Genomic DNA, 24,229 nt, shown 5'->3' on the forward strand with positions numbered 1-24,229 from the left:
GAAGTATATGAAAGACATATTTGGAGTCAGTGTATAAGTTAAGAGTTCTTCCTTCAGCTAGAACGCAGGCTCGCGTGGCGGCGATAAGTTCAGCCTGCTGGTTGGTAGTACCCCTGGGTAAAGGTTGGGCTTCTATAACCGAATCAAGGGAGACTATGGCATACCCTGCGTAATGAGTGTTTCCTTCCCTGAATGAGGACCCATCCGTGAACCATGTGAGATCAGCGTGAGACAGGGGCCCCTCAGTGATGGAAGAGCGGTAAGGTATGAAATTCTGAAGGCTTTCTACGCAGCTGTGCAAAGGGGTGTTGGGGGAATCTGGTATAGGCAGTAGGGTGGCCGGATTTAGGGGTGGGAAGGTAGTGAAGGATAGGGTGCAGGATTTTCCAGAAACGAGGAAAGGAGGGTTAGGATTCTGGAAGGTGGGAGGGATTGGAGAGCCTTATAGGTAAGGAGGTCTTTTAGGTGATGTGGCGCATGAACATAGAGGAAAAAGGGTTTAGTTAGATCAGGGAGATGGAGTGCAGGGGCTGTTAGAATGGCCTATCGAAGAACCGAGAAATGAGTAGAGGTCGCTGGGACCTTGGAGAGAAGAGTGTATGGATTTGCCTGAATGATGGGGCTTAACCCGAGGAGGGCTGTTGTGGTTAATGGATACTGAGCCTGACAAATATATTTGGAGGGGTCTTTTAGTTTTATGTGTACAGGGGAACACTAGGCCAGAGCAGGGCTGGCAGTGTCCCAAACTGTGGGGTTAACAGGGTGCGTTAGCATGGGTAAGGACTTCTTTGGAGGGGTGGAATTAGTAGGATCTTGGGCTTGAACTAGCGCTAGGAGGAAGGAAACGGGGGAAGAGGAAGAGGACAGGGGCAAAGTAATGGAGACTTGAAGCCGTGATAGAACGGATTGAGTGCAGCAGGTTAAAAGAGGGGTTTTTTTGGGGAGAGATTTGTTTACCTCCTACCCCGACTATAGGAGAGCTGCTGGAGGTGGTGGGGCCTTTATATTCCCTTAAGACCGAAAAGGTGGCTCCAGTGTCCAGGAGGAAAGATATTGGGTGGCCGTCCACAACCATGGATACCCTGGGCTCCTGCTTTGTTATAGAGATGGTCGGGAAGGGCCCAAGGCTCCATCGGTCCTCCTCAGCGAGGCCCACCATAGGTGGTGTCCACGGTTCGGGGGACTGTGGGGCAGTTGGTCCCTCACCCCTTCGGGCGAGGGGGCAATCAGATCCCCAATGTCCCTTCTTTTTGCATTTTGGACAAGGAGTGGTAGGGGGCCTGGGGGTGGGGCAAGCCTTGTCCCAATGTCCTTCCTTTCCACATTTAAAGCAGGCTCCAGGTGGAGGCTTAGAGGTGGAGGCTGTGGGAAGGCACCCAGGGGGTTCGATAAGCCGGGCCAACATCTGGACGTTGGCGTGGTCGGCCTTTTGTTTTCGACGTTCTTTTTCCTCCTCCCGATTATGAAAAACCTTGAAGGCCACTGATAGGATTTCGGTCTGAGGGGTTGCAGGACCCTGCTCTAATTTTTTAAGTTTAGTTTTAATGTCGGGGTAGGATTGGGCCAGGTAATAGGTCATAAGGACATGCCGGCCATCTTCTGAGTTGGGGTCTAAGTTAGTGTATTGTTGAAATGCCTGAGTTAATCTATTGAGGAACTCGGAGGGAGTTTCCTCCTTTTTTGGGACAATTTCTTGAATTTTTTGGAAATTGACGACCTTGCGACCCTATTTTTTGAGGCCAATTATTAAGCAAGAGGCAAAACGGTCTCGAGCCTGGATTCCCTGGGCTGTGTTATAATCCCAATTAGGTTCCTGTTCTGGGACTGCTTGGGGGCCTGGCCGGTGATCCGGATTGGTACGATGGGTGTCAGTGGCATGGGTTTGGGCTGTATCCCAGACCCTGCGGCGTTCCTTGGGGAGGAGGGTATTGGCTAGGAGCATGAAGATGTCATGATGTGTGAGGCTGTAGGCCTGCAGGATCCATTGGAATTCTTTAATGTAGGTGGTAGGGTCGGTAGAGAAAGAGCCTAGTCTTTTTTCTAATTCTGTAAGGTCAGCTGGGGAAAAGGGAACATGGACCCTAACTACTCCTTCAGCCCCAGCTACCTCACGTAGTGGGGCAATTGTTAAAGGGGCGGGGGGAGGTCCTCGGGAACGGGTGAAAGGGGGGCTTAGTGGGTCAGGAGTAGGTGAGGGTAAAGACGGGGGAGTGGATGGCGCTGGAGGTGCAGAAGATGACGCGGATGAAGGGGGAGGAGGAGCGGGCACCGGAGGCACTGGGTGAGGAGGAGGTCAGTAGGGTGGGGGTTCATCAGCAGGGTCGAAGGTGGAAGAATCGAGGGGTGACTGTGAAGAGGGTTTACAGGCTAAAAGGACTTGAGAGGGAGCATAGGAGGAGCAGAGGGCGGGGTTCTGAGCCAAGAGGCGAAAAGCCTCGATGTAGGGGATCTCCTTCCATTTTTTTAGGTGCTGGCAGTAGTTAAAGAGGTCTCGTAGAATGTTAGGATCTAGTGTGCCCTCCAGGGGCCATGTGTTTTGATTATCTAAAGGACAATAATGCCAATCTTGTGTACAGAATTTGGTGAGGAGTTTGGGCTCAATATCCGGCCTGAGGGAAAGGTTGGTGAGGTTTTTCAGAAGGCATTGAAGTGGAGAGTCCCCTAGGGAGGAGGAGGAAGCGCCCATTCTGGTCTCTTAATGGGAATTTAGACAGAAATTGGACAGAGATTTAGTGATAGGACAGATCATTCGGCGGTTGGGAGAGGCGGGATCCTAGAGGGCGTCCCCAGTAGGTCACATCAGTCCCGGCACGTTCAGGTACGAACAAAGAGGAGAGAAGGGAGGTGTGGGTCGTCACTCAGACCTCCACTTCTCTAGGGCAAAAGCCCGGTGCCTGAAGGAACCTAGCACTAGGAATTTCTGGTCAGGTCCCGGACCCGGGAAGTGGAGAGAAGAGAGTGGTGGACAGGAGGGTGAAGGAGAGCACAGAATGGGGCTTTTAACCTCCAAAAATGAAAGTAAAAGTTTACCGGGGCTTTGGAACCTGTTATAGTTTGGGAATTTATGGTGGTCGTGAAGACCATGGTGGGGTGGGGTATGGGTGTTAGGGGCTACTGGACGATCACGGCTAGACTCCCTGTGGTAGCCTGAAAAAGGGCCGGTGCCCTTTAGGAAAGGGGGCTTACCTAATGATGAGCCGGTGGTGAGTGGAAGGAGCCAGCGCCGAAAAGAATGGACGAGGGTGGACGGTCAATGGTGAGCAGTGGAAGGGAGGCCGGTCCTGGCGGGACAGAGTTCCCGACGGGCGACTTGGAAAGTGCTGCCGCTGTGATTCGAAAAGTGTTACAGCTCGAGGGAGCCCTGAGGGGCGACTTGGAAGATGTTGCCGCTGCGATCCGAAAAGTGTCGCCGCTCGAGAGAAGCTCCATCCCGGGTTTCGGCACCAAATGAAAGGACGAGTCGACACCAGTTGACGATCCACCGGAGAGGGCTCGTTTATTAGGCGGCACACACACATATATTATAGGGCTTTTAGGGAAGGCTGATTGGCTTGGGGTGAGCTGATTGGTGTGATTCGCGCCAGAGGGAAGGAGAGTATGGAAGAGAAAGGCAACCAGCGCCATGATGGGGTGTGGCCAAGAAGGACTTATGTGATCAGGGTGTGATCCCTTGGGGCATTTGGGTTCTTACAGACTCATCTTTTTATAATAAAGAAAATTTGACATAGCCTTTTTAATAGTCCCATGAATTAGATCTCTAAAATGTCTCTGGTCCTCATCTTTTCCTCCTTGCCTCCCCCACCACCACTGCCCTGATCCAGACCTTCATTCTTGCTCATTCGGGCCACTGTCAAAGGCTCCTCGCTGGTCTCTTGCTTCCAGTCTCTCTCCATTTAGATTCCTCTGTCAACCAAGGCTGGTGTGAGCTCCCTAAAGCACAGCCACATCAGTGATTGGCATTGCCTCTCCATTACCTACAGAAAATAGGGCCCTGTTCCTTGGCATAGGTTCAAGACTCTAAGATCTAGCCCAGGCCACCCTCCCCCCCTTTACCTTTCACTTACAATCTCTGCCCCCACCTCCACCTGCTGACTCTTCTCCTCTGGTCACTAAGCACATCTTCCTCCATACCTTTGCTCTCATTGTTCCTGTTGTCTGAGATGCCCTTTACTCTTTTTTGGGGGGGGGGGCTGGCCAGTAAGGAGATCAGAACCTGTGACCTTGGTGTTATGAGACTGTGCTCTAACCGACTGAGCTAACCAGCCAGCCCTCTTTACTCTTAATTCTACCTTTCCCCGCAAATTCCACTCATTTTTCAAGGTCCAGTTATTAAAATGCTGCTTTCCTCAAGAAACCCTAGTCCAGACCCTCATTGCTGGATATGTGAACCACCATGACAGCTTTCTAAGGCCCTTCTTACCTCCCGTCTCTCACACCTTCAGTCCAACCCTCACACCATTGCTGGACTATCCTGATTTAATACCACTTTACATACACCAGAACCACTTTCCCCTTCAGTAGTGTGCTGCTAAATGTTTAACAACCAGCTCTAGATGGGAGACTGATTTGCAACATCTGCCAATTTCTGTGGTGCAAATACTTCCATTCCGCCACATGGCCAATTTCAAGCCACCTATAAGACATTATTCAACATGGAGTTGGTAAGAGTTGTTCACATTTGGTTCTTATTCTTATTATAGCTTATACAAGCAGCCTCCACCACACCACTGGTTCCTATTCAAAACTTTTCATCCTTACTTTCTAAAGAACTCTTCGTATTATTGTTTTACCTGAATCAAGGAAACTGTCTTTCAGAAAAAAACCCAATGAATGCAACTGAGACCAGAAGCCTGGATAGGAAAGTTTATTTGTGAAACGTGATATAGTACACTGTGGATAATTCCCAAAGCACTGTCTCCCTGAACAAAGGGAAGGGGGTATCCTGTATAGACTAAGTTCCCAGCCAACTCCCTGCCCAGGTCCTCATTTAGGTCCTTTTATGCAAATGAAGGGTGCAAACTTGTTCGGTTTGGATTGGATGACTATGGGAACAGGGTTCATTGGTCAGTTTATTTATTTATTTTTTAAAATTATTATTAATTGGTTGGTTCTTGAAGCCTAGTTTGCATTTGGGCCCACAAACTTATCTGTGGTCAGGAGTTTCATTTTTGCTTTTTGGAGCATGCTGTACCCTGGATCCTGCAGTTCTGAAAAACAAGCTTAGGCATAAACATTTGTGAACTATGGATAATGTTGGTTGCTTGGGCCTCAGCACAAAGCCTTACATTCCCCTAACTCAGATTTCCCTTGCCTATGTTGGTCACAATTGCAGCTCTTCTGTAAATCTAAAATTATTTCAAAATAAAGGTTTTTAAAAACTTTTTATTTTTTGGTAGCTGGCGAGTAGAGGATCCGAACCTGTAATAAAAGGTTTCTAAAAGTCTACCAGAACAGAAGTAAACTCAATTGGCAAACATCTTTCTCAGCAGAATATGGGTGCCCTATAAAAATATGGGTTACCCTGTCAGAAAGAAATGAACTAATGAATGAGATTCATTGCCGGTACAAGTTCATCATCAAAAGCAATTGAAAAGGGCCGGCCCGTGGCTCACTTGGGAGAGTGTGATGATGATAACAACAAAGCCACGGGTTTGGATCTCATATAGGGATGGCCGGTTTGCTCACTGGGTGAGCATGGTGCTGACAACACCACGTCAAGGGTTAAGATCCCCTTACCGGTCATCTTTAAAAAAAAAAAAAAAAAAAGCCATTGAAAAATCTATTGAAGGGTAGCTGGAGAGATTTCAAGAATATCTGAATTCTAATCTTGGTGAGTGGGTGTAACAAAAACAAGGTAGGAAAGCAAGTGAAAGCCATCAAGACAAGCTAGAATTCAATCAATAGAATTTGAATCAGTTCTAAAGAAATAAACTTCAGTTAGTCAACCTACTAAGTGAAAAAAAAAAAAGAATAGGTTTAAAAAAATTTCTTTGTGAACATAAGAATACTCAATATCTAAATTAGAAAAGAATGCCCAAGAGAGGTTCTCCAATAGTTTTCAGGGGAGTCCTGATTCCAGGATTCTTCCTGAAAGAAAGACAGCAGACAGGCCTTTTTCATACTGAAGACAAGTGCCTTTGCTCTTAGAGCTGTATGGTACTAGTCACGAAGTAGGTGCAGCTAATTTCTTGCCTAGATTTCAAAACTCCATGACTGGGTTTATTTATTTATTTATTTATTTTCTGGCAACTGGCCAGTATGGGTACCCTTGACCTTGCTTTTACAGGGCCATGCTCTAACCAACTGAACTAACTAGCCAGCCTAGGTTTTTCTCTTTCCACTTTTCTTTTCTTTTTTTAAAATTTATTTATTAATATTATTTTTTTTTACATTCAATGATGTTGTTGTGAAGCAGTTGAGGGTGGGGGAGAGGGGAAAGGGGAAGGAAATGGGATGGAAGAAGGAGGAAGGAGGAGGGGTGGGGTTGAGGCCTGTGGCACCCCCCTCATTCCCACATGGGAGACCAGGGGGCTTCCAGTGGTGGCTCAGTCATTGCCGGGCTGGGTGCAGATGTCAGGGGTGTGTGGCTAAAGCCCTAGCCCCACACCATGCCAGCTTGGGAGCCCAGGGCACTTCTTGTGGCAGCTTGGTGGTCACCACTGGGCTGGTTACACATGTCAGAAGGGCGTGGCCAAGGCCCTCGGCCCCCTACTGCCCTGGCTCAGGAGAGCCCAGGGCGCTTCTGCTTTTATTTTCATATAGAAAGAATGGACAGATGGACCAGTCAACAGAGATGTTCTATTGCCCTCGGCCAATCCAATTCATTTATAAATAAGTTAACATTTCCATTTCATTGTCAATCCGCTGTGAGTCTGGTTAGCTTACGTCAGGTGTATATTCATTTAACATCAAATTGATTTTTATGATGTACAAAAGTATTAGCCAGGCACAATTCTAGGAGCTAGGGACACAGTGGTGAACCAAACAGACAATCTCCCTCTCATCCCTTATCTATAGATTCATTCTAATGGGGAAGACCAGACATTAATAACACAGTTACCCAAATAAGTGAATATCAACAATCTGTGAAAAACGCTATAATGTTTACTATGAGAGCATATTAACCCAAGACACTGACTTAGCCAGATGCATCAAGAAAGGCTTCCCTGAAGAAGTGACTTGAGTTGACAAAATAAAATGTTGGTGCTTACAAAGCTTAGGACTCTACCCTGGACTGTGGCAATCCCACAGATATGGTGCCACCAGTGGTCTTCCCAGGTAAAGACTAAATCATCACTCTACAGGGTGGCCAGTCAGCTCAGCTGGTTAGAGCACTGCCTTATAACACCAAGGTCACAAGTTCAGATCCCCTTACTGGCCAGCTGCCAAAAATAACACAAAATAAATCAGCACTCTACAATACTATATTCTGTTTTGCCCTTGTCTTTCTGAGTGTGTATGCCTTTGTCTTCTGTCAAGATTATTTGTGCCTCTTCTCCTTTTGTGCTGTGGTTACTCAGCCCCCTTTGGATATCACGGAACTTGTGTCTTAGCACACTTTGTCAATGTCTCAGATCAATGACCTAGTTAAAACTATATATGCAGAGTACATACTATCATAAAAGATGACAATACATTCAGTAGCATCTTTATCAAGATCTAATCACATACCATACAACTTAAAGTGTACAATTCAAAGGATTTTAATATCTAAAGAGTTGTGCGACCATCACTTCAATCAATTTAGAACATTTCCATCACCCCAAAAAGACATCCCCTGCCCCTACCCCGATACTGCATACCCATTAGCAGTCATTCTCCATCTCTCCTTTTATCCCCAAATTTCTCAGCATCGGGCAACTACTAATATACTTTCTGTTTCTATGGATTTGCGTATTCTGGACATTTCATACAAATGGACCACTATGTGGTCTTTTTTTTTTTTTTTTTTTTTTTTTTTTAAAGATGACTGGTAAGGGGATCTTAACCCTTGACTTGGTGTTGTCGGCACCACGCTCTCCCAAGTGAGCTAACCGGCCATCCCTATATAGGATCTGAACCCGTGACCTTGGTGTTATCAGCACCACACTCTCCCGAGTGAGCCACGGGCCGGCCTGAAGTTAAACATCTTAAAGTGAACAATGCAATGGCATTTAGTTCCTTCACAATGTTTTACAACTACCACCTCTATGTACTACCAAACCATTTTCATCGCTCTAAAATAAAACCCCCTGCAGATTAAACAGTTACTCCCAATTCTCCTCATCCCCCCACACCTGGCATCCACCAATCAGCTTTCTGTTTCTCTGGATTTACCTATTCCGGATATTTTGTATCAATTGAATCATAAAATATGTGACCTTTTGTGTCTGGCTTCTCCCACTTAGCTTAATGTTTTCTAAGGTTCAACCAGTTGTAGTAGCATGTATCAATATTTCATTCCTTTTTATTGGCTGAATAATATTCCACTGTGTGGATATATGACGTCTCATTCAGCTATGCATCTGTTGATGGACACTTGGGTGGTTTCCACCTTTTAGCTACTGTGAATAAGGGCTGCTGTGAACACTCACAAGCAAGGATTTGTTTCAAGTACCAGTTTCTTTGCCTTTTCTTTCTCTCTCTCTCTCTTTGGCAGCTGGCCAGTACAGGGATTGAACCCTGGATCTTAATGTTATCACCAACTGAGCTAACTGGCCAGCCCCCTTGAGTACCAGTTTTGATTTTGAGGGGTATATACATAGGAGTGGAATTGCTGGGTCATATGAACAATAGATCTTTCAGAAGAGCAAGAATTGGACTATTAAACAACTCAACCAGGAAAACTTTTACAAAAGAAAGAACAGCAATTTCAGAAAATTGAGTGAAAGGAGCTGGTGGTGATAGTGTAACGCTTTACACAAACGTAATAATTCAAACTAGCGTTTGCAATTCACATATATCAATATCACAAGATTCCTACATCACATCATCCCGGTGAGTTGAGAAGTTCAGACACCACTATTAACCTCATTTTATGTGAAGAAAATTAAGGCAAAGTGATTTGAGGTAACTTCTCAAAAGCACAAAACAGGAATCAGATTCAAGGTTTTGGATTCCAAGCTCAAATCTTTAGTTGTTAATCTTGTTTCAGTCCTTTTATTCATTTAGCTTACTGGAGCAAACACGGTAGCCATGACGATAGTGCTGGAAACCTAGGAACTGGAGAAAGACTACAAAGTTTCAGGAAAAGCAGCAGCTTTCTTGCCTAAAGACGAGGGCCAGGGAAATAAACTATGGGAGATAGCTTGTTTCCACCTTCATGGTCATCTCTATGATTTAGAAATGTCAGTGTAATTTAATATACCACTGTTCATTATAATGTTTTCTAAGGGAGTTCGTAGACAATTCTTTTGGAAACCACAGAGCACAGTTCGGAAATAGCAGAAACGCTATGCAAGTCTCTTTATTGAGAGTTCAGACACACCCTGTGGGGCTGCGACTGCGTGATCCAGCAGGTAGGCTTTACCGCAGGCACCCGGCTCCATTCCCAGCCCGGGCTAGTGCGCTCGGAGAAGGGAGACGTCTGGAAGGGGAGGCAGGAACTCCACGGGGACCACACTGCTGCCGCGCGATCCAGCAGCCCAGCCCAATGTGTACAGAGCACAGAGACGTCCAGTAAGGGAGTTAGAAGCTCTGTAGAATCCACACACCCTGTGGGGGGGCCGCCACAACGTGATCCAGCAGCAGATAGGCTTCGCCGCCACCACCTGGCTCCATCCCAAGCCCAGCCTAGCGCGCACAGAACAGGGAGACATCCTGCAGGGGAAGGGGAAGCTCTGCAGAGACCACACGCTCTGTGGTACCTTGGAGCATCCCAGCAGCCCAGGCCAGAGTGCACGGAACAGGGAGAAGTCCAGCACGGAAGGTGGAAGCTCAGCAGAGACCACACACCCTGCGGTACCACCCCGTGATCCAGCAGCCCGGCAGAGTCCAAGCTGACCAGAGAGGTGGCTCCCCAGAGAGCCCCAAGACCTGAGGCAACCACACACGCAAGGCACTAGTGGCCAACTGAGCAGTCACTGAGGTAACCATACCAAATTGGCAACCCCAGCAACATCTTAGTCAGTCAATAGTGTCAAACCTGTGGACTGTGAAACCCCCTGCCACAATGAATAAACATCAAAGAAAAGATACCAGAAATACGAAAAATCAAGAAAGTACACCACCAAAGGATAATAACTCTCAAGCTCTAGATCCTATAGAACAAGAAGCCCTTGAAATGACTGACAAGGAATTTCAAGTGATAATTCTAAGGAAACTGAATGAGATACAAGAAAACTCAGCTAGACATCATGATGAAACGAGGAAAAGTATACAGGACCTGAAAGAAGAAATGTACAAGGAAATCAATGCCCTGAAAAAAATGTAGCAGAACTTGCTGAACTGAAGAAGTTATTCAGCAAAATAAAAAACACAACAGAGAGTTTAACCAGCAGGCTTGCGGAAGTTGAAGAGAGAACTCCTAAACTTGAAGATGGGCTGTTTGAAATAACACAAGCAGACAAAAAAGAAAAGAAAAAAGAATCAAAGGCATTGAAGAAAATCTGAGAGAGTTATTAGACAACCTCAAGCACTCAAATATCCGAGTCATGGGTATTCCAGAAGGTGAGGAAAAAGGAGATTGCATTGAAAACATATTCAACAAAATAGTGGCAGAAAACTTCTCAGGTATAGGAAAAATCACAGATCTTCAGGTCCAGGAAGCTCAACGATCTCCAAATGTATTCAACCCAAAAAGGTCTTCTCGAAGACATGTTATAGTCAAATTGGCAAAACTCAAAGACAAAGAGAGAATCTTAAAAGCTGCAAGAGAGAAGCGTCAAATCACCTATAAGGGAGCCCCACTCAGGCTAACATCAGACTTTTCATCACAAACCCTAAAAGCCAGAAAGGAATGGAATGATATATTCAAAATACTAAAAGACAGAGATTGCCAGCCAAGAATACTCTACCCTGCAAGGCTATCTTTCCGAAATGAAGGGCAAATAGTATATTTCTCAGACAAACAAAAACTGTGGGAGTTCACCACCACATGACCACCCTTACAAGAAATTCTCAAGGGAGTACTGGGTTTGGTTCCTGAAAAATAACTACCACTGCCATAAAAACCCAAGAAAAATCAAAACCCACTAGTATAATAAAAATGGCATTCATGAAGAGAAAACAAACAAACAAAAAGGCTATCTACAACCTAAGGAACCAACAAACACAGAAAACAAACAGTAAATCAGAAAGCAAGGAACTAAAGACACCTAAGACAACCAAACAATAATCAATAAAATGCTAGGAATAAATCAACACTTTTCAATAACAACTCTTAATGTAAAAGGCTTAAATTCCCCAATCAAAAGACACAGACTGGCTGACTGGATTAAAAAGGAGGACCCAACTATATGCTGCCTTCAAGAGACCCACCTCACCCATAAAGATTCACACAGACTAAGAGTGAAAGGATGGAAAAAGATTTACCTTGCAAACAGAAAAGAAAAACGAGCTGGAGTAGCTATTCTTATATCTGACAAAATAGACTTTAAACTAAAAACCATAAAAAGAGACAATGAGGGACACTACGTGATGATAAAAGGACTGATCCATCAAGAAGACATAACAATCATAAATATGTACGCACCCAATGTTGGAGCAGCCAGATTTATAAAATAAACTCTATTAGACCTAAAGAAGGAAATAGACACTAATACCATAATAGCAGGGGACCTGAACACCCCACTGTCAATATTGGACAGATCATCTTGGCAAAGAATCAGCAGAGAAACACAAGATCTAAACAATGCTCTAGACCAATTGGACTTGGCAGGTATCTACAAAACATTCCATCCAACAACCTCAGAATATTCATTCTTCTCATCAGCACATGGATCATTCTCCAGGATAGATCACATATTAGGTCACAAACCAAGTCTCAACAAATTTTAAAAAATTGGAATTATCCCATGTATTTTCTCAGACCACAATGGATTAAAATTAGAAATCAATAACAAATGAAATTCTGGAAACTATACAAACACATGGAAATTAAACAGCATTCTACTTAATGACATATGGGTCCAAGAAGAAATCAAGCAGGAAATCAAAAAATTTATTGAAACTAATGAAAATAATGATACATCATACCAAAACCTGTGTGATACTGCAAAAGCAGTATTAAGGGGGAAATTTATTGCATTAAATGCTCACCTCAGAAGAATGGAAAGATGGCAAGTGAACAACATAACACTTCACCTTAAAGATCTAGAAAAACAAGAACAATCCAAACCTAAAGTTAGCAGACAGAAAGAAATCATTAAGATCAGAGCAGAACTGAATGAATTTGAAACCCAAAAAACAATACAAAAGATCAATGAATCAAAAAGTTGGTTTTTTGAAAAGATAAATAAAATTGACAAACCATTAGCATGGCTAACAAAAATAAGAAGAGAGAAGATTCAAATAACAAAAATTAGAAATGAAAAAGGTGATATTACAACTGATTCATCTGAAATACAAGGAATCATTCGAGACTACTATAAACAACTATACGCCAGCAAATTTGAAAATCTGGAGGAAATGGATAAGTTTCTGGACACACACAAGCTCCCAAAACTGAACCATGAAGACGTAGAAGATCTGAACAGACCAATAACAATAAAGGAGATTGAAGCTGTTATCAGAAGGCTCCCAACAAAGAAAAGCCCAGGACCAGATGGATTCACAACAGAATTTTACCAAACATTCAAAGAGGAATTGACACCGATTCTTTACAAACTATTCCAAAAGATTGAAATAGACGCAAATCTCCCAAACACATTCTATGAAGCAAACATCATCCTGATACCAAAACCAGGTAAAGATATAACCAAAAAAGAAAACCACAGGCCGATATCCTTGATGAATATAGATGCAAAAATCCTCACTAAAATACTAGCAAACAGAATACAGCAACACATACGTAAAATTATTCACCACAATCAAGTGGGATTCATCCCAGGGATGCAAGGTTGGTTCAACATATGCAAATCAATAAATGTGATACACCATATTAATAAAATCAAACACAAGGACCATATGATCATCTCTATAGATGCTGAAAAAGCATTTGATGAAATTCAACACTCATTCATGACAAAAACCCTCTATAAGTTAGGTATAGATGGAAAGTATCTCAACATAATTAAAGCCATATATGATAAACCCACTGCCAATATCATCCTGAATGGGGAAAAGCTGAAAGCTTTTCCTTTAAGAACAGGAACTAGACGAGGATGCCCACTCTCACCACTCCTATTCAACATAGTGTTGGAAGTACTAGCCAGGGCAATCAGAGAAGAGAAGGAAATAAAGGGCATCCAGATTGGAAAAGGTGAAGTCAAACTGTCCCTGTTTGTAGATGACATGATCCTATATATCGAACAGCCTAAAGCCTCTACAAATAAACTCTTGGAGTTGATAAATGATTTCAGCACAGTAGCAGGATACAAAATCAACACACAAAAATCAGTAGCATTTCTATTCTCCAATAGTGAACATGCAGAAAGAGAAATCAAGAAAGCCTGCCCATTTACAATAGCCACCAAAAAAATAAAATACATAGGAATTGAGTTAACCAAGGATGTGAAAAATCTCTATAACGAGAACTACAAACCACTGCTGAGAGAAATTAGAGAGGATACAAGAAGATGGAAAGATATCCCATGCTCTTGCATTGGAAGAATCAACATAGTGAAAATGTCCATACTACCCAAAGTGATATACAAATTCAATGCAATCCCTATCAAAATTCCAATGACATTTTTCTCAGAAATGGAAAGAACTATCCAGACATTTATATGGAATAACAAAAGACCACGCATAGCCAAAGCAATGCTGAGCAAAAAAAATAAAGCTGGAGGCATAACACTACCTGACTTTAAACTACACTACAAAGCTATAATAACCAAAACAGTATGGTTCTGGCATAAAAACAGACACACTGATCAATGGAATAGAATAGAGAATCCAGAAATCAACTCGCACACCTACAGCCATCTGATCTTTGACAAAGGCACCAAGCCTATACACTGGGGAAGAGACTGCCTCTTTAGCAAATGGTGCTGGGAGAACTGGATATCAATATGCAGGAGAATGAAACTAGACCCATACCTTTCACCATACACTAAAGTCAACTCAAAATGGATTAAAGAATTAAATATACACCCTGAAACAATAAAACTTCTTAAAGAAAACATAGGAGAAACACTTCAGGAAATAGGACTGGACACAGACTTCATGAATACGACCCTAAAAGCACGGGCAACCAAAGGAAAAATAAACAAATGGGATTATATCAAACTGAAGAGCTTCTGCACAGCAAAAGAAACAATTAACAGAGTTAAAAGACAACCAACAGAGTGGGAGAAAATATTTGCAAAATATACATCCGACGGGGCTGGCCCGTGGCTCACTCGGGAGAGTGCGGTGCTGATAACACCAAGGCCCCGGGTTCGGATCCCATATACGGATGGCCGGTTCGCTCACTGGCTGAGCGTGGTTCTGACAACACCAAATCAAGGGTTAAGATCCCCTTACCGGTCATCTTTTAAAAAATATATATATATATACATCCGACAAAAGATTAATATCCAGAATAGACAAGGAACTCAAACAACTTTACAAGAAAAAAACAAGCAACCCAATTAAAAAATGGGCAAAAGAGCTAAGTAGGCATTTCTCTAAGGAAGATATACAAATGGCCAACAGACACATGAAAAAATGCTCAACATCACTCAGCATACGGGAAATGCAAATCAAAACTACACTGAGATACCATCTCACCCCAGTTAGGATGGCTAAAATCCAAAAGACTCTGAACGATAAATGCTGGCGAGGTTGCGGAGAAAAAGGAACTCTCATACATTGTTGGTGGGACTGCAAAATGGTGCAGCCTCTATTGAAAATGGTATGGCGGTTCCTCAAACAATTGCAGATAGATCTATCATATGACCCAGCTATCCCACTGCTGGGAATATACCCAGAGGAATGGAAATCATCAAGTCGAAGGTATACCTGTTCTCCAATGTTCATCGCAGCACTCTTTACAATAGCCAAGAGTTGGAACCAGCCCAAATGTCCATCATCAGATGATTGGATACGGAAAATGTGGTACATCTACACAATGGAATACTACTCAGCTATAAAAACGAATGAAATACTGCCATTTGCAACAACATGGATGGACCTTGAGAGAATTATATTAAGTGAAACAAGTCAGGCACAGAAAGAGAAATACCACATGTTCTCACTTATTGGTGGGAGCTAAAAATAAATAAATGAATTCACACACACACACAAAAACGGGGGGGGGGGGGGGAGACATAACAATTACAATTCCTTGAAGTTGATATGACAAGCAAACAGAAAGGACATTGTTGGGTGGGAGGGAGGAGAGGGAGGAGGGAGGGAGGTTTTGGTAATGGGTCACAATAATCAACCACATTGTATATCGACAAAATAAAATTTAAAAAAAAAAAAAGTTCAAGAGGGAAGAACCCCTATGGAAGCCTAAGGGACCATAGAGACCGAGGGCTTAAACAAGATGGTGGCTGGTAGAGGACCGCTCTATCTTTCCGGGTGAAACTCTATGGCAGAGCAGTGTCGCACAGTTCAGAGAAGTGAGGCTGACATGGGTGGCAACCCGACCACTAGCGCGCTAGGTAGAGTGCGGGCGGGGGGTGGGGAAGATCTCTCGCGCATGTGTGAACTGGAAGGGGAAGGATTTCGAGAGAAGGGGCCCACCCCAAGTGCAAGTTTTCAGAAACGCGTGAGTCGTTTAAGTCCAGTTAAAGCCGAAATGGGGCGTTTCCTAAGACGCATGCGTCCTAGAAGACAGAAGCAATACAGTGGCGTGGTCTTTTCAACGTCCGGCGTACACACGACGTCTGAGGTGGAAGGGGCGTCTAGGATTCCCAACACGCATGCGTTTTGAGACGGAGACGTTTCCTTCACAGGGTGTGGAGCACACGGCTCCTTATTGCGCAGGCGTAAATACTGTCCGGTAAGGCGAATGGTCTATCAAGGGGAGGGAAGAGGAGGTTGAAGGCATTAAAAAACCGGGTGCGCCTGCGCGTTGCCGACTGATTGGAAGAGCCCAGTATGTGTGAGGGGCGGGGTCACGTAATGGCGTCATTGGCTGGTGGTGGGAGGGAGGGTGGAGCTCGGGGAGGGTCCATGCGCTTGCGCAGTGCGGGGGTGGAGGGCGGAGGAGACAGATAGCACGCTTGCGCGGCTGTCATAGGGCTGCTTGGTTGGTCAGTGGGGAGTCGGCGCCTGCGTACTAAGACCCGTGTGCTGCAGCGGCGGCGGCGGTAGAGGCGGCGGCGGCGGGCTCGGGGGCAGCGGTTGGGCTCGCGGCGAGCGGACGGGGTTGAGTCAGTGCGTTCACGCGAGGTGAGAGCGGGCATGACGCGCGTGCGCGGAACCTTGGCTTGGGCTTGGGAGGAGAGAGAGAGCTGCACGGGGGTCGGGGAGGGGGCAGAGGGGAGCGGTGGTCACCGCCGCACGGGTTTGGCCGGAGAGCGCCGCAAGGTGCGGAGAGGCGCGGGAGCGCGTCCCGGTTGGCGCGCGGGGTGACGGTTGGGGCCGGCTGGGTGACGTTGGAGCGACGCAGGGTGGGGGACGGCGAGCCGCGAGGCCGCCACGCGGGAGAGGCCGCCAGGCGGCCACGCCGGGGGCCAGATCGGCCCTCCGGGGCAAGAGTACCTGGGCCGTTGAGGACCGGGCGCTGCGCGGCCACGTGAGGTGGGGGAGGGGGCTATTCGGTGAGAGGGCATGTGGGGGGGGGTTGGCGGCCGGCCGGGGGGAGGGGAGGCGGCATGGCTCTGGTCTGGCGCAACCTTTGAGGAGGGGGCGGCGGCGGCACCGGAAGTGCCCCCCACGGGAGGCTGCTCTCGGGGTCGGAGGCCGCATGGCCGAACGTGGACCGGAGCCGCATGGCAGCGCGGGGACCCCTCCCCCCAGATCCCGGCCACCGGAAGCCTCGGGCGGCCGCATGGTGGGCAGGAGCCGGCAACCCCTAGCTCGCGGAGCTCTGGTCTTCTCGGGCGTCTGAGGAACGCTGGAATTTTGAGGAGTGGGAGACGCCCGGAGGGCCCGCTGCAGGCATATGTTAGCGTTCACCGACCTCATGGGCCCCTGGAGCTTTGCCCCCAGTCCTCATGTGAAGTGAGGCGGCCAGGTGTAAGTGGCACTCTTCCGAGCTGGGAGGCCAGAGAAATGGGGAAACCGAGGGCTGTTGGACAGGAGCCCAACTCTTCTCTCGGACTGTGCGGACAGCGCCTTAAAGTCCTGGGCAGATGAGTTCCCCACCGTGAGAAGTGCTCTTCATCTTGTCACTGTTTTCCCCGTTGTTGTCTGGTTTGAGAGTTCCTCGGTTTTAGAGTCTTTAACTTTACCAGCCTAGTATTTCTACTACTCACTACTCCCAACTTTTTGCTTTCATTTTATTGTCATTCGCCACCCCCCACTCCCCCACTTTCTACTGACTATGGGCCGGGCCTGAAAAGCCGTCAGAACCAGTGCATCCTGGGAAAAGTGGGAGGGCCCTCGAGGAGAGGCTGGGTTCCTGGGTTCCCTTTGGGAACCGAGATCGAGGTGTTTGGCAGGGGGATCGTTTAGGAAACAACTTGACTTTCTGCCCTTTGGCTGCATCTGCAAGTGCAGGTTGGAGAGGCCGGAATCCCCCAAAGAGGCCTTGTGGTTTCCTGTACCAATGACTGGGTTGTGTGTGGATGGGGGGGTATGTGTAACAGAGACGGGTGGGGCCTTGTCCTCCGGTCTCCACCCTCCTCCCCAAATTAGCCCCGCCCTTTTGCTGGCTCATAGCTGCTCACCTAATTATAGCCTGGCTATATGTGGGGAAAGGGGTGGTTGGTTTCAGTGGCAAGTAACACCTGAGTCCTCCCCCCTCCCAGGAAGTAGGCCTTTCCTCATCTCTGAGATTTGGCATCCCAACTCCCTGGAGCCTTCCTTTCCCAAGCCACCACTTTAGCTTTCATTTGGGGAGGGGATCCTGCTATTCTCCCCTCCGATACACACACTAGTTCTTCTGTATATTTGATCCCAGTCAGTTTTTAGTCCAGGAACTTTGACTTTATTTTAGATGAGTAATGGAATAAAAGGTTGGCGAGAATGAAACGTTGCCAGGGAGGAATGGGATAAATTGGAGGTACTGTTAACCTCCATCCTTACTGACCTCAGTTCTCTTCTTGGCTCTAGCTGGAATCGAAGCCTCTTAAAATGGCAGATGATTTGGACTTCGAGACAGGAGATGCAGGGGCCTCAGCCACCTTCCCAATGCAGTGCTCAGCATTACGTAAGAATGGCTTTGTGGTGCTCAAAGGCCGGCCATGTAAGATCGTCGAGATGTCTACTTCGAAGACTGGCAAGCACGGCCACGCCAAGGTTAGAATTTTGACTCTCCGCATCTTGCCTTTCTCACAGCTCCTGTATCCATAGGGCTCCTGGCAGCGAGGTGCCATCAGTTCTGGCCTCCCTACCTTTCTTTAACTCTTTTCTTACTGTCTCACTCTTTCTGTTCAGCACTCAGCCCTTATACCCATTCATAACTACTAACACCTGCTCTCCAGTCTTCAGCCTCTTCCACGCTTACCCTTTTGTCCCCATCTTCTCTGGTCGTTCCTCCCTTTCTCCCTCTTTGTGCCAGTCTCTTAACTTCTCTTTATGGTCCTTTATGCTCTGGCTATTCAGCTACTCCAGCCTTGTTCCTGGCCTTCACTTTTTGTCTTTTTGTCCCTTGAGCCTTTCTGGGTGCTCTTTGTTTACATCACTTTGCTAGGGTTTCTCTGATCCTAACACCGAATGCAGCCTTCCCCTGGAGGGGCTACAGCATACCTATGAGCTTTCAGATCACCTTGATGCCTCATTCCCCTGTTTGAGGTTTCCCTTTGGGACTCTGATGCCTCTACATACTCTTGCCGACTCTCGACCCTCCTTGCTCTCTTCGGTCTTAACATTCTTGCTAGTGTATCACCTCAGACTTTTCCTGTCTTTTTCAAGTTCAACCTGGTTCATCCTTGTTGGAGTTCTTGGGGTTTTGTTCCCTCATCAGTTTTTCCATCTTTTGTTGACTCCACGGTCTTCTGGTGTCCTTATTTCCTAACTGCATAGTTCTTTCTGATCTCCTTGAAGTCCTTTTTTCTTTTCAGTTATCTTCCTTTCACATTCATAGCCTTTTTCCTTCTACCTTCCTTATTTCCCAAATTATTAGCCCTTTATGCTTGTATCCAGAAAACTCTTTCAAACTTTTACCTAGACTCTTCCCACTCTCATAGGCTCTTGGCATCTTGTTTGTCAATGTTTTTTGATAACTCAAGGTAACTGATTTCTCCAAGGCTGCCCTATAATTTTCCTTTGTGCTGTCAACCTCAATGTCAATGGTGGTCTTTTAGCCTTGGGGTTTTTTTTAGGGGCTTTAGTGTTTCTTTCCTGAGTTGGTTCAGTTCCACCTCCCCTAATGTTTGCCCTGACAACACAGTTTGACTTCCCTCACCAACCAAGGACAAGCTGAGCCTTTATCTCCTTTATCCTAGTGTTTGGTTGGGTTTTTCTTTGTTGCATACATACAGGTCCACCTGGTTGGTATTGACATCTTTACTGGGAAGAAATATGAAGATATCTGCCCGTCAACTCATAATATGGATGTCCCCAACATCAAAAGGAATGACTTCCAGGTATGTAGATGGCCTGGATGAGGGATGGGTTAGTGGTTTATGGGGGGGTGTTTCATATTGACCAGAAAAGCTTGTGCTGGAAGAGAGGTTGAAAATGGCAGGAGAGTATTTGGTATAGTAGTTTGCTATCACCCAGTTTGTCCATCAGATCTTTACCCCTGACCTACCTGGGCCTACCTTCAGCTTTCTTCCCTATCTGCCCCAAGCTGATTGGCATCCAGGATGGATACCTATCATTGCTCCAAGACAGTGGGGAGGTGCGAGAGGACCTTCGTCTGCCTGAGGGAGATCTCGGCAAGGAGATTGAGCAGAAATATGACTGTGGAGAAGAGATCCTGGTATGCTGCCCCCTCCCTCCCCACTTTTGTGCTCAAGCTTTGCTCTGTTTTTTGCTTTTGGTGCCTGGCTGGTATGGGGATCTGAACCCTTTATCTTGATGTTATAATAGTATCATGCTGTAACCAACTGAGCTAACCAGCCCTCAGCTTTGGTTTTTTTCTTCTTCCTCCTCCCCCACCCCAGCTTTGCTCTTTATGCTTCTTCCTTTGAGCTCACACATCTCCTGATCTTGCTTCTCCAGATCACGGTGCTGTCTGCCATGACAGAGGAGGCAGCTGTTGCAATCAAGGCCATGGCAAAATAACTGGCTCCCAGGTGCGTGTGACAAATTCCTCACCATCCCTCTTCACATACGTTGTTGTCCTCACCAAACAGTTATTCTAGTCCTAGTTGTTCCAGGCTTATTTTTTGGCCTTAGTCTGGTCCTGTCTTCCCCACCCTTGTTCATGTTGAAGGCATTATCCTGTCTTACCTGGTTTCTCTCTCCTACCCAGGGTAGCAGTGGTGGCAGCAGCAGTGATCCTCAAGCCTGCAGAGGCCCCCTCCCCTGGCCTGGCTTGGCTCTGGCCAGGCAGGGCTGGACTCCTACACAATTTATTTGACGTTTTGTTTTGGTTTCCTCCACCCCCTCAATCTGTCGGGGAGCCCTTGCCCTTCACCCAGCTCCCTTGGCCAGGAGTAAGAAAGCCATGGCCTTGGTGAAGCTGCCCTCCTCTTCTCCCCTTGCACTACAGCCCTGGTGGGGGAGAGGGGGTGGGTGCTGCTTGTGGTTTAGTTTTTTTTTTTTTTTTTTTTTTTTTTTTAAATTCAATCTGGAAACTGAAAGCTGTGGATTCTGGCAAATGGTCCCTGTGCCCTTCCTCCACTCATTCCTCGTCTGATCCTGTTCCCCATAGCCCTTTACCCCAAGCACCACCCCATAGACTGGGGACCAGCCCCCTCCCCTGCCTATGTCTCTCCCCAAACCCCTTTAGATGGGGAAGAAAGAGGAGAGGGGAGGGGACCTGCCTCCTCAGGCATCTGGGAGGGCTGTGCCCCCATGGGCTTCATCCTTTCCTGAGGGCTCTCCCCGACACATTTGTTAAAATCAAACCTGAATAAAACTACAAGTTTAATATGAAGCCCCCAACTCAGCGGCTTATTTGAATTGAATGGGTATTTGCTGGCTGAAAGGTGCATTTGGAAGCCGGAAAAAAACTGAACTCCGCCACCAAGTTCACTGTAACTTACTGTCTTACTTTGACTTGCTATGGACCTACCAGCCATCCCCCCACCCTGCAAGCAGCCTTCTGGACAGGTGGGTAGGAGAGAACACAAACAGCAGCAGCCAGGGGCAGTGGCAGGTAGACTTTATTGGCCTGGGACACACCTGGGGTGACCCCTACCCGTGGTGGGGTGGGTGCATGAGGTTGATGATAGAATCTGATGGTCACTTGTGGTAAAATCGCGGGTTCTGGCTGTGTTGGATGAAAGGGAGCCGAGGGCCAGGTTGGCTGGTAGCTGCAAAGCCCGACTGGTAATGGTAACGAAAGGAGGGCTTTGTCAGTGCGAATGTTCTCCTTTCCATTTAACACTCTTACTGATGACCACCCCCAAGGAGGAAGGGAAAACCAGAGGGTATGGGCCACCTGTCTTACCTAATCCTGTTTTCCTAGTAGTGTAGGGATTCTGACAGGTATGTTGGATTACCATCCCTTACCTTTCCTGCTGGTTGCATCTGCACAGGGAGCTGGGGGGAAGCAAGCAGTCCCGGGGCTGGATGCAGAGCTTGGGGGTGCATGGGGCGCAGGGAAGACTGCAGAGAACAGAGGCAGGACCTGAGGCATACTGGGGCTCCCCTCATCTTAGCCCTTACCCTGACTACCCAAAGCTCCCTACTCACTGAGTCAGAGAAGCCAGTCTGCTGGTTAGCGTGTTCCATCTGCTTTTGCAAGGACAGGGCACCACCAGGCTGAAGGAACCCTAGGTGGAGAAGAAGGTTGTGTAAAATGGATAATGAGACAAGGAAAACCCATGGAGCTAGGGCTCCTGCATGGGGTGTTATCACCTGTCTGGGTGGGTTGAAAGTGGCCGTGCACGGCATAGGGCTGTGGCTGTGGCTGAGATAGGTACTGCACTGCAGGAAACGCTGAAGGTGCTGAGAAAGGCAGGAGGCACAGCCATTAGAACCTCCTTTTATTCTATAATATTCCTCCCTCTGAGCTTTGAGGAAAGCCCACCTCCTTCTTCCCTTCACTCACCTCTGAGCTGCTGACTAGGACTATAGGCTGGCTGGGTGGGCCCATAGTGAGGTGGGGGCTGAGCAGTCCCATAGGCACCACCTGGGCTGCCTTGGAATTGCCCATGCTCTGGCGTCCCTGCAAAAGCAGCTGCTGAGCCCACGTAGTGCCGGGTCTAAGGAGGGACAATGAAAACTCACTATAAACTCCGTAAATAGAGAAACTCAATGATTTGTATATATTGCTTTATGCCTCGTATTTTCTTATACAATAAGTGCTTGATATATTTGCAACTTGACTACTAGGAGCAAGGATGCCTGGGTGGAAGGCAGCAGGGAAAAGCAATCCAATCCTACTTCTCTCACCGTAAGCACTTGGGGTCCAAACATCTGTTTGGCTCTGTCGGCCGCCATGAGGGTGCCTGGGCGATTGTGTCCTCCAGGGCTCCCTAGAAAGGGAGAGAGGCATCATAATGCTGAAATGCGAGGTTGCAACCTCCAGGAGGGCCCATTCTTCTAGGTGATTCCTTTAGTCCTCACCCTGCATGCTGAGGAGATGAGTTCCTGTGTGAACAGTCAGGCCCTGCTGATACGCAGCTGATGTCAGAGTGGTTAGGTCACTGGAGTGAAAGGCAGGCAGGTCAAAGTCAAAGACAGGTGCCCCTCTTTTGCCATTACATACTGATTCTTTTGTTATCTGATCCCAGTTCCACTTAGCCCCCGTTTTTATTTTTAGCTCTCTGATCCCACCTCTGCTCCTTTCGCCTCCGTTTTTCTTCCTCATGTAAAACTTTCTTGAGCTGCAGGAAAAGCTGGTGCTTCTCTTCTTGTAGGGCCAAAAGCTTCTCCTGCAACTTTAGAATCTGAGAGGGGAAAGACGAGTATGAAGGCAAGGAGAGTCAAAGAAAGAAGTCAGAGCTGGGAGAGATCAAAGGACTGCTTACTTGTTCCTTGGTCTCCTCTAGTGACATTCTCTCTTCCATCTCCTTTTTCTTCCTTCTCTCTTGCTCTTCCTTCATCTTCTGTTCCATCATCTTGTCCACCTCTTCTTCCTCTGGAGAATAAGGAAGAGTGGAGAAGTTGCAGAGTGGTGAAAATAATTCGAATGTTAGAGATGGAAGACCAGCAAAAACAAGTATCCCAACAATCTCGTACGCTCTTGGCAATGGCTCTTCCCCTCTCGAGAGGATAGGCTTCCCTATCGTTGCAAAAGGGAACAGGGAGAGAGGGAGGCTTTATTAGGTGCTCTCCAAGGTCCTTCCCAGCTCAAGGGTTCTGGAGCTTGGACCAAGCCTCTTAACTCTCACCACAACGGGGCCGTTCCGTCCTCCAGCCCGGGCTGCGGGCGCACTGGTCGGCCCGTGGGTGGTGGCCAGCCCTGGGATAGCGGCGCCATCCCGGGTCGTGTGTCCTCCCGCTGTGGCCCCGGCTCACCCTGCCGCTTGCGCTCCCGCTCCATCATGATGTGCCGGTGAAGAGCCCTGGCCATGGCGTTGGAAAGCTTGGGGCGCTCCAGGAGCGCGGGCATGGTGCTGCTGGGGGCGTTCGGGCCGCGGGCGCCTGGCTCTGTCACTGACTGCCGGACCTCGGACGGGGCCTGCGGGAAGGCGGGCGCTCAAGAGGACCGCGTCCGGCTGAGGCGGAAGCCCGTCCACCCGGCCCGATCGCCGCCCTGTCCATGTGTCCCGGGCGCCCGCCGCCCAGCCGTGTCCGCGGCCCGTGCTCCGCCGCACGCGCGGGTGGCGCCGGGGTCCTGGGCTCGGTGCTCCCGCCAGCCCCAGCACCCGCCCCTCCCTACCCGCCTAGTCTGCGCTCTCTCCGAGGCCTCCGGTACGCCTGGGCCTTGCGTCACATCCGGCGAGCGCAACGAGTTCTTCCGGAGTCGCGGCGAGGCCGGCCTGCGGGTTGG

General features: G+C 47.4%; 2 protein-coding genes across 7 annotated transcripts; one reads left to right on the forward strand and one right to left on the reverse strand.

The window, feature by feature from the left end:
- Positions 1 to 15,998: 15,998 nt before the first annotated feature.
- On the forward strand, positions 15,999 to 21,223 carry EIF5A (eukaryotic translation initiation factor 5A). Of its 5 annotated transcripts, none has more exons than XM_063110554.1 (6): positions 15,999 to 16,069; positions 18,289 to 18,474; positions 19,659 to 19,763; positions 19,970 to 20,101; positions 20,344 to 20,417; positions 20,597 to 21,223. In XM_063110554.1, the coding sequence occupies exons 2-5, from the start codon at positions 18,310 to 18,312 to the stop codon at positions 20,404 to 20,406; spliced, it is 465 nt and encodes a 154-aa protein (XP_062966624.1). In that variant the 5' UTR covers positions 15,999 to 16,069; positions 18,289 to 18,309; the 3' UTR covers positions 20,407 to 20,417; positions 20,597 to 21,223. The 5 variants fall into 5 exon arrangements, with proteins under 5 accessions (XP_062966624.1, XP_062966622.1, XP_062966626.1 ...); XM_063110552.1 differs by lacking the exon at positions 15,999 to 16,069 and adding an exon at positions 16,284 to 16,461; XM_063110556.1 differs by lacking the exon at positions 15,999 to 16,069 and adding an exon at positions 16,530 to 16,599.
- Positions 21,224 to 21,436: 213 nt separating this feature from the next.
- Positions 21,437 to 24,176, reverse strand: GPS2 (G protein pathway suppressor 2). 2 transcript variants are annotated; one of them, XM_063111547.1, is made up of 11 exons: positions 24,123 to 24,176; positions 23,755 to 23,917; positions 23,265 to 23,374; positions 23,071 to 23,183; positions 22,861 to 22,940; positions 22,687 to 22,769; positions 22,343 to 22,496; positions 22,150 to 22,239; positions 21,985 to 22,064; positions 21,802 to 21,897; positions 21,437 to 21,615 (listed from the first exon to the last, which is right to left on the reverse strand). In XM_063111547.1, exons 2-11 carry the CDS (start codon positions 23,846 to 23,848, stop codon positions 21,532 to 21,534), a joined length of 984 nt encoding a protein of 327 aa, XP_062967617.1. In that variant the 5' UTR covers positions 23,849 to 23,917; positions 24,123 to 24,176; the 3' UTR covers positions 21,437 to 21,531. The 2 variants fall into 2 exon arrangements, with proteins under 2 accessions (XP_062967617.1, XP_062967616.1); XM_063111546.1 differs by having other exon boundaries at positions 24,119 to 24,162.
- Positions 24,177 to 24,229: the final 53 nt, after the last annotated feature.

The sequence above is a fragment of the Cynocephalus volans genome, chromosome 10 (assembly GCF_027409185.1).
Source record: "Cynocephalus volans isolate mCynVol1 chromosome 10, mCynVol1.pri, whole genome shotgun sequence".
NCBI lineage: Eukaryota > Metazoa > Chordata > Mammalia > Dermoptera > Cynocephalidae > Cynocephalus > Cynocephalus volans.

What these genes read in the sequence shown, in the direction of transcription:
- GPS2 (XM_063111547.1), bottom strand. Translation starts at nt 23,848, where the DNA reads ATGCCCGCGCTCCTGGAGCGCCCCAAGCTTTCCAACGCCATGGCCAGG. An exon ending in GCGGGAGCGCAAGCGGCAGG is followed by an intron (nt 23,375 to 23,754) that starts GTGAGCCGGGGC and finishes CTTATTCTCCAG; the next exon opens with AGGAAGAAGAGGTGGACAAG. An exon ending in AGACTGGCTTCTCTGACTCA is followed by an intron (nt 21,898 to 21,984) that starts GTGAGTAGGGAG and finishes TGTTCTCTGCAG; the next exon opens with TCTTCCCTGCGCCCCATGCA.
- EIF5A (XM_063110554.1), top strand. Translation starts at nt 18,310, where the DNA reads ATGGCAGATGATTTGGACTTCGAGACAGGAGATGCAGGGGCCTCAGCC. An exon ending in GCAAGCACGGCCACGCCAAG is followed by an intron (nt 18,475 to 19,658) that starts GTTAGAATTTTG and finishes GCATACATACAG; the next exon opens with GTCCACCTGGTTGGTATTGA. An exon ending in TCAAAAGGAATGACTTCCAG is followed by an intron (nt 19,764 to 19,969) that starts GTATGTAGATGG and finishes ATCTGCCCCAAG; the next exon opens with CTGATTGGCATCCAGGATGG.